Raw genomic sequence first — 9,785 nt, forward strand, 5'->3', positions numbered from 1 at the left:
ATATGTATATATACAGGGTGTCCCAGGACTAGTGGTACATATTTTAATGGGAGGTTCCTGAGGTGATTTTAAACAACTTTTTCCTTTGCGAAAAAGTTGTCCGAGGCGTGGTTATTGAGTTATTAACAAAAATCCCCGACCAATCAGAGCGCGAGTATACATGGCGGGCAGGAGCGCGGCAACCGCCTCGTGCATTGCCGCGCCCGTATGTCGCGCTCACGACGAGAGTACAGGTTGGAACAAAAGTTTCATGCAAAAAGAAACTAAGAAATTGATGAAATATTACAGAAAACAAAGCAATTAGTCGTTAGTCACGTTCGCTCAATAAATGTAACATACTGAATGAAATAACTAACAACTTTATAAATTACACAGTATGTAAAGCATAAAAAATGGGAAAATAATGAGAGTTAGACTTACTTCTTGGTTGGTAGGTGCACCTGCTCGTAGAAGAACGTCAATGGGTCAATGGGTCGACCTTCGACACTCGAAGATAGGACACATGGCTCGCAGCAGCTGATGCTTGGAGTAAGTCAGTGACCTGCACCCGATGGTTTTTTCCTTATCATCACGATCATTGTCACTTTCCCACTGGCAAATTTTCACAAAACAAAAATTGTCACTTTTACACTTTCCAAATTCACTGCCACTTTACATTTTACAAATCCACTGTCACATTGCACTTTGCAATTGAAAATTTGCATACACGTTTTCATTTTAATTCTTAGCTCCGATCGGAATACTGTTCGCGGAACAATTCCACTGCCGCTCTCGGATTATAACTCACTTACGCGTAAATAACGAACATATTAAAATATTCCGTGTTCGTTAAGGCACGCACCGTTCTGTTTAGTAACGCAAGGCGAAGCCAACTGATCGCTCGCTCGAAGATTTTCTTCCAGGAAATCTTTCCTCACTCGGGGGACAAGTTCGTTACAGAAAATGTGTTTGTATTTTTCAACTAAACCCGACCTTCGTTTCTTTGTCGTCCTTAAAAATTCTTCACGTGCAGAACACTCGAACCGATGACAAGAGACAGTTCTCAGACTTACACTTACCAGATGCCAAGGCCGAATTGCCTTTTGTCGTACACATCCTGCTTGTCCCCCGAGTGAGGAAAGATTTCCTGGAAGAAAATCTTCGAGCGAGCGATCAGTTGGCTTCGCCTTGCGTTACTAAACAGAACGGTGCGTGCCTTAACGAACACGGAATATTTTAATATGTTCGTTATTTACGCGTAAGTGAGTTATAATCCGAGAGCGGCAGTGGAATTGTTCCGCGAACAGTATTCCGATCGGAGCTAAGAATTAAAATGAAAACGTGTATGCAAATTTTCAATTGCAAAGTGCAATGTGACAGTGGATTTGTAAAATGTAAAGTGGCAGTGAATTTGGAAAGTGTAAAAGTGACAATTTTTGTTTTGTGAAAATTTGCCAGTGGGAAAGTGACAATGATCGTGATGATAAGGAAAAAACCATCGGGTGCAGGTCACTGACTTACTCCAAGCATCAGCTGCTGCGAGCCATGTGTCCTATCTTCAAGTGTCGAAGGTCGACCCATTGACCCATTGACGTTCTTCTACGAGCAGGTGCACCTACCAACCAAGAAGTAAGTCTAACTCTCATTATTTTCCCATTTTTTATGCTTTACATACTGTGTAATTTATAAAGTTGTTAGTTATTTCATTCAGTATGTTACATTTATTGAGCGAACGTGACTAACGACTAATTGCTTTGTTTTCTGTAATAGTTCATCAATTTCTTAGTTTCTTTTTGCATGAAACTTTTGTTCCAACCTGTACTCTCGTCGTGAGCGCGACATACGGGCGCGGCAACGCACGAGGCGGTTGCCGCGCTCCTGCCCGCCATGTATACTCGCGCTCTGATTGGTCGGGGATTTTTATTAATAACACAATAACCACGCCTCGGACAACTTTTTCGCAAAGGAAAAAGTTGTTTAAAATCACCTCAGGAACCTCCCATTAAAATATGTACCACTAGTCCTGGGACACCCTGTATATGGAATTAATCCATGCACGTAGTGAGCACTCTTAGAGAACCCTAACGGGGTTCAAACTCATGATGAACATATAACTCTAGTCGAATTGATAGAAGAGAGAGCGGATATGATAAAGAAGGTGAAAATGCCCACCAATGGGCAGACAAGAAAAAAAGCGTGGTTTGACGAAGAATGCTATAATGCTAGAAAGGAAGTCAGAGAGATCGCTACGGAACTTAGGCGCATTCAGAACGGCGAAATTAGAGTTAAATATGTAGAAATCAGGAACAAATTCAAGAGCTTAATAAAAGTAAAAAGGAAAGAATATACCCTGCAACTCCAAAAGAGAATAGCTAAAGTGAATGGTGCAACGAGCTCTTGGAAACTAGTAAAAATGTTAAGAGGCAGTAAATCAGAAGAATGCATGTTAGGAAAAGAAGTATGGAAAAATTACCTAAAGCGCAACGAAGGCAGCTATCGTTGAGAGAATACGACGCAAGACATCCATCTCTGGATGATGTGATCTCTCACGATGAGCTCAAGGAAGTGATTAGCAGACTTAAGAATAACAACACATGGACCAAGCGGAATAGCTAACGAATTTCTGAAAAATCTACCCGATTCAGCTATGCAAGTGCTTCTTCGAGTATTTAACAAAATATTGCAAGAGAGAAAGATCCTCAGCAGCTGGCGTGACACGAATACAATAATGATTTACAAAAAAGGAGAACCCAACGACCCTAACAGCTATCGTGGGATAGCGCTTGCCAACACGATTTTGGGAAGTATTACAACAATATTGAGTAGAAGAATATAAATCTGTGGTACAAAAGCAACGAGGTACTACCGAAATGTCAATATGGCTTTGTTGAATTAGCTTTACCATGTAATTTGAAACGAAGTATTCATATTCCGTAAAATCGGTAAGGTTGTTTATAAGACACAATATCACGTAGGGACTTTTACGGTAGGGACACACAAAAACAAAAGAAGGCTCCGATGTTCTGCGAGAAGAAAACAGTAATACGTTCCTGTTGTCACACAGTAAAGGACGGTTAGACAGTTCAGTTCCGATAGCTAAAGCAAACGGTTGCGAATTTAAAGCGATTTATACGTGGTTCATTTATATGTCTTTTTCTTTAATAAATTCATTCTTAATTTGGTTCAGGCTCTGCGAATTATTCATCAATCCTGATAGAATACAGACCTTTAACAGGCTTTAAAATGAACAGAACTTGAGAAGACAACATATCTGTTCTACATTATAAAATGACAGAAGCCCTAAGAAAAGACAAAGCGAAACTCTTTATTGCGTTTGTAGATTTTATAAAGTCATTTGACTCCGTATAACACTCCTGTTTGTGGAGTCAAATGTATGAGACAAGAGCAAATGTACAGATAATTCAGGCAGTAAGAGATTTATACGAGAAAGTAAGTTCAAGGATCAAGGTTAGCACTACGATAACGAAGAAGATAGAAATATCTAAAGGACTATTGAGGGTGATTTTCTAAGTCCAACGTTTTTCGCGCTAATGCTGCACGACATTGATAAGCTTTTCATAAGAAAAATGAAGGGCATACAAAAATAATTAGTAGGATGGAACTCCCGCTTCTTGCAGACGATTTAGTTTTAATTGCATCAAGTGTTTCGGACTTACACTAAACTTACAATAAACTGAATACGTTGTTGGCCTACTGTAAGGGAAATATGCTAAAAGTCAACGTGATCAAGACCAAGATTTTAGTAGCGAATAAATCAGGGAGGCAGGACACATTAAAAAAATAACGTATAATAATAAAGAAGTAGAATATGTGAGGGAGTAGTGCTATCTAAGCATAAACATTTCCAATCTTTGATCTTTTGCCTTCATAGTCAGGCGCTCTGTAAGCAAAACTAGAATAGCTATGGGTTCAATTTGAAATCCACTAATAGTAACGAAATGCTCTGATTGGGGAGCCATTATGAAGCTTTTCGACGCTGTGGTATTGGCGACGCGCTCTTATGAATATGGTGTATGGGGTCTATGGCAACCTGAAAAAATAGAAAAAGCACAAACAGAATTCATCAAAAGAATCCCGAACGTAGCCAGATGCACACCAGAAGCAGGTCGTTTGAAGTTGGTATACGAAGTTATTAAAAGAGCTCTGAACTATTAGTTGAATTTGGAAGGAATAAAAAGCAACAGATTTCCAGCAATATGCTACAATAATCTAGTGAAAATGAATCTAGATATAGATGTAATCTAGTGAAGTGGTAGATACGCTGTAGACAAAAGAAATTAGTATAAACAATTGTTACATAGACTAGGAAGATTTGGTTGTAAGAACACGGTGGAGGGGCCACCTTGCAAAATAGGTTCGAATGCAGAAATATGACACTGGGAAAGATTGAAGAGAAACTATTTCAGGAGGACCTGACTAGGGCACTCAACTCATCATTTAATGTTACTTATAAACAGATAATGGCCCATGGCATTGACGGCCCCGCTGAGTATTTGAAAGGTAATCTACTACTTAGGTTCAAGAGAGTGTATGCCCAATTAAGGATGACAGGATCTTTCTATATTAGAAGATAGATGGCGATGATACTGGGATCGTAGTGAAAAGCAATGAGAGCTGCAAGCTATACAACATGGAGGAGCTGGAGTCAGTCAAGCATATACTACTTCATTGTCCGATGTACGCGGAATTTAGACCTTCTAAATACTTGAGTAACTATTTGAATGGAGCTGGTGCAATGAATGTTGCACTGAAGTTATAAAAGCTCTTGCAACTAACATATTTTAATGCTTATAGATGCTTTCACTGCGACACGTTCGTGTACAAGATGTAAAAGCGCTCACGCGTTCACACGCGTACCAAACACCTTCACACTGTCGAGCGGACACATCGAACTCTATTTCTAACAGTAACAATCCGTCGGAACTTCTAAATTCACATAGTGTCATATCGTAGTCTGAACTATTTTATAGCAAAAGTAGCGAGAACAAGAGTACTATGGCCAGTTAGGCCATAAGGCCAGTTAATCCAAAGAGTACAATTAGACTAAATTCAGATAACGGAAGGTAGTTGATAAAAATTGTCCATAAAACCGTAGGCAGGACTAATTAGTTAGAGAAAAATATAATCTTTATTTATATCCATCCATTATATCGATCTATAAGAAGATTTGTTAACTGTTACATAGTTATAGGATTATAAGCTCATTGTTAAAGATTGTATAGATGCAAGTTCAAGTTAATAAAATAAATACAATACAATACAATACAGTCCAGTTTAACAAAATTAATTCATTTGTTTGCAACGTCAGTTCTTCCTCTGAAATATCTGACTAATCTCAAATCTTGAACCTTAATAGTAACACGGTTTGCATGCATCGACATTATTACACAGTCTTCAAAGAATTGTACTAAGTAAGCTTCTGCGGCCTCTTGTAGAGCTTCAAGTGCAGATGCTTGTATTCTAGAGAAGGAAAAATTAAATGATCAAAAATATATTCAAATCGTTCCCAATACTGGAATATTGAAATCTTTACCTCTCCACTTCGGTATTTGGAAAACACGTGACCATTATTTCTCTCACCACGCGACAAAAAGGCAATCGCGGTATAAGAAGCGACACAGTTTTTCTGAGATAACGAATTTCTCTTAAAACACGAACACCGCGACGTGCACCTTTAATGACTGAGACGCGAGTCTGAAAAAGATTCAAAGTTATTATGAAAGAAGTGATCAGCTTTGTCAGTACTACGTAGTTTATAAATGAATACTAATATATATGTATATACAGGGTGTTCCGGAAAAATTGTTAGAGCCGAAAATAGCAGATAGGGAGGAGCATTGTGAACAACAATTTCCTTTGGCAAAATACGAAATGGGGCTTGGTTAGCGAGTTATTAACGAAAAACATGTACCAATCAAAGCGCTCGGTTGAGGCGGTCTCTGTTTCGGGAGCGCTGGCTCGGAGTCAGGCGGCCGGCTTTTCACGCGTTTGAGCAAGCGCTCCGCTCAGTACGAAGCGTTTTAAGAAAATTACGAATAACAAACTACATGAATAACAATGCAAGGAAATTGTTGTTCGTTCGTTATTATGAATAACAATTAATACACTAAATCGTTATTGGAATGGATGGGATAGATTGTTGATAATTCATGGATGATGATAGGATAAATGAGGAATTAACAATCTTTGTTTTCATCAATCATTCTTTCTTTAACAATCTTTCCGAAACACCCTGTATACTTCATAAATACTTACTCTAGGATTGTCTTTAACTGCTCTAGGCGAACTGTTAATTGATCTGTAACAAGAACACTATATTCTTCACAAGTTTCATGTTAAAGCGGAAATTAATATTTTACATAATACTGTAATAATATTTACACAAAGTGAACTACGAATCGTGATCAATAGAAATTATTCTGTTATTAACAGTCCGACCGAAAATGTTTTTATCAGTTACAGCATGATTTCAAGAGAACTTTCACGTTACTATGGCAAATTTTTTGTCAACTCTTTTTTACATGATTCTTCAAAGACACCTTAAATTTTTTACAAATACACCTATAACTTTTTTATGCCTATCTGTTAGAGGATTTTAAAATGAATTACATAAGTTTCATAACATGACATGTGTTACTTCTTTTCTTATCAGACAAAAGTTACATTATGATACATGACTACATTGATGTTGGTGTTTTTTAACACATAACTACTTTGTACTGCATTGTGTAGCCGATCGAAAAATACATTCAGATATGTTGAATAACATGGCCTGATAATGACCTTGATCGTCAAAAACTCAAGTTTTACGTAAGACTGATGTAGAGTATCTTGACCACGACTCCTAAACCTGTGAATGTAAAGAAAATATCTTGTATCCCATTAAAAATCTCGATCATCAAATGTGTTGTCGTATTCAGATATGTCCAAAATTCCTTCTACATTTACGTGATACATTTGCTGAATCGTGCAATGACCTACTGTACGGATCTTATAGTTGTTTCGGAATTAATATTAGCTGAAGCTCTAACTCAGGCATGGCCAAGTACACGTGCCCCACTGTAGCTGTTCTCCCTACTTCGTGCAGTAGGCCCAGGAAGCCCTCACATTATTTCAGTATGTTACGTGCGTGCATCATACACACACTATTAACCGTTCGGACTGCGTGCCCCACTCCGGCTCCCGGGCAAGGTCGTGTCGCGCAGCGACAACTTTGGCCATGCCTGCTCTAACTGTACGATGCTAAATGTCCTCTGGTGTATAGTCTTGGTCATTCAGTATAATCTGTTTGTTTCAATATTCCCCAAAGAAAGGCCATTAGTATGAGGTCTGGTGAACACGATGGCAATGCCACAACTCCAGTACGATCAATCCATCGATTTGGAAATTGTAAATAAAAGATTTGTTTGTCAAGACGTGTAGAAAGAGCCGGAGAGCCATCATGGTAATACCACAGTCTTACACGAATATCTCTAGTGGTACATTATGTACAAACATTAATAGCACATTTTTGCCAAGAAAGTTACATACTTTTCTCCATTTAAAATACCGTCTAATTATTTGATTATTCAAAATGGCACACCAGACACTCCACTGTCTTTGTTCATCCACTAATCTTAGCCAGTGTAGACTGTCAGTTGACCAATAATGTTCTTCAAATGTAACTATCCATTATTGGTGAAAGACTGCTTCGTCAGTAAATAATACTTTTTTAAAAAATGATTCGTTATTTGCGTATTACATATACCCGCTCACTTACAAACCTCACTGAAAAGAATGGATACGATTTACAAAATCTCTTCCATAAAGGTCCTGATGTACAGATAAATGATATGATTGACAGATAAATTTCTTCTTCAAGTATACGTATTATGCTCGTTTTAAAAATACCAGTTTCACATTCAAGTTGTTTTAAACTCACATATGGATTTTCATTAACTTTACCTACAATATTTATTTTGCTTCTTTTGTTCCTGGTTCTTACACGTTGTTTCGTAATACTACCAGTTCTACAGAAATTACTAATCACCTTCGCATACGTACAACTTGATGAACAACTACTATCTGGAAATTGTTGATTCAAACTGCTTCCTTTAAACACTGATTAACTTTACCTCAAATGAATACTATGTTAATTTTTTCTTGCATTGTATAATCCATTTCAAATAGTACGTGGACACATTGATAAACTGAAACTATATATCATTAGTATTGCGATGGTAAGTACATCCATTTACATTCGTGCCCTTGGTTGTTGAAAATTTCTGCGATCTCGCATAGACATCAGTCTTACGTAAAACTTGAGTTTTCGAAGATCAAGGTTATTTCAAGGTCATATTATTGTACATGTCTGAATGTATTTTTCGATCAGCTACACGGCGCAATAAAAAAATCTAATTATGTCCTAAAAAAAACACAGATGGCCTTGGTAACTCCGAGAAAAATAATCTTGAAGAAAAAATATTCTTGCCAGATATTGGTCCATTGACACCATGCACATTACGTAACAAATATATTTTACGTCACAATAACCTGAAGAGATATTTAGGTGACCTTACTTAAAAGGACCACCTTGTATAATATATCATGTTTTGTTACTCGTGTACACGCTGAGACAAAACGATATCTTGGATTTTTAGTATTTCTCAATACCTGTAATGTGTACAAAGATTTGGTACATTGATATACATAGAGTATAGTATCCTTCATTAGTAATATTATGAGATAACCGCGCCAAGGACTCGATGGAGATCGATTATGTCCACTTGGTCAGTTATGGTTGAAAGGAGAGGAAAAAGACGCACAAACGACCCAAGGAGTTGCACGTGGTAGCTACAGGACGTAGACGATCCAGGGACAGTCAGTCCTCTTTTCCCACTAGGTAATTAGGTAAGATTGTCGAATTTGCGGATTACCGTCGTTGATACGTTTCGAACGGCAAAGACGTACCATTCGTAGGATACTCTGGCTACCAAGCTAATTAAAGTCGGCATTGTTGTAAATGAATTGAAACGAGTTTAAGAATTAGAAACTAGAGTCTATATTCTGATTAAAATTCATGTTACAATTGCTAGATGAAGAAGGAGAAAATGAGATGAAATAAGAGAATTTCTTGTTCGTTTTACGTAGTGAAGCCCCGGGGGATGTTTAAGACTATGAATTCACTCGAAATTTCTCAACGGGATGAGACAGGGCTTCGACGAGCTAGATATTCAAGGCGAGATTAATCCGAAAGGCTAAGGTATAGCGTCCTCTTATACTCAAAACGGACCCTTCCTTGGAGGGGAATTGTGCGTATGAGCGCAAAACACGCATGACGGCTAGATAAGAAAGCCCCGGTATAGGCCTGTGGTAAAAGTTTCAGTCTTTTTTTTAATTTACGACAAACAAACGAATTCCTTCTCTCTATAATAGTGAGATACGTTATACTTGATCTGAGCTATTCTAGTGATATCTTAATTATAAAGGGCCTAGCTGGATAAGGGGGTCAAATGTGCCCTTGAGCCAAATGAAGCGCCATTTGATAGCATATCAAAAAAGAAACATTTACTCCAATTTTTAGCCCTATATCTCAACCAGGGGGGGAGTAATCGGGAAAATTCGAAAAATCAGTTTTTTGAGGTTTTTCCTTATTTAACGCCTCGCGAAAAATCTGAAAAAATTCTGACATGTTCGTAGTGTAAGTGGACATGTCCGAGAATTTTTTCAGATTTTTCCCTTGCAAAATGTAGCCGTGAAAAATAAAAAAGTGCTAAAAATAATTTTTTCACATAGAAAATGGGGGG

At 37.8% G+C, this 9,785-nt stretch overlaps 1 protein-coding gene across 1 annotated transcript; it reads right to left on the minus strand.

Annotated features, from left to right (window-relative positions):
- Nucleotides 1-4,583: 4,583 nt before the first annotated feature.
- LOC108630061 (histone H3-like centromeric protein A) lies at nucleotides 4,584-7,221 on the minus strand. The gene is made up of 5 exons (XM_018033123.2): nucleotides 7,154-7,221; nucleotides 6,674-6,850; nucleotides 6,256-6,298; nucleotides 5,534-5,694; nucleotides 4,584-5,460 (listed from the first exon to the last, which is right to left on the minus strand). Exons 1-5 carry the CDS (start codon nucleotides 7,219-7,221, stop codon nucleotides 5,289-5,291), a joined length of 621 nt encoding a protein of 206 aa, XP_017888612.1. The 3' UTR covers nucleotides 4,584-5,288.
- Nucleotides 7,222-9,785: the final 2,564 nt, after the last annotated feature.

Source organism: Ceratina calcarata, unplaced genomic scaffold (assembly GCF_001652005.2).
Source record: "Ceratina calcarata isolate Rehan_Ccalc_2016 unplaced genomic scaffold, ASM165200v1 scaffold643, whole genome shotgun sequence".
Lineage (NCBI taxonomy): Eukaryota > Metazoa > Arthropoda > Insecta > Hymenoptera > Apidae > Ceratina > Ceratina calcarata.

Bases quoted from the DNA above. Each gene is read 5' to 3' on its own strand.
- LOC108630061 (XM_018033123.2), bottom strand. From the start codon at position 7,221: ATGGCCAAAGTTGTCGCTGCGCGACACGACCTTGCCCGGGAGCCGGAG. The intron at 6,851-7,153 runs GTTAATAGTGTG...TTACATTCACAG, and splicing joins TGGGGCACGCAGTCCGAACG to GTTTAGGAGTCGTGGTCAAG. The intron at 5,461-5,533 runs GTAAAGATTTCA...TTCCTTCTCTAG, and splicing joins CCAAATACCGAAGTGGAGAG to AATACAAGCATCTGCACTTG.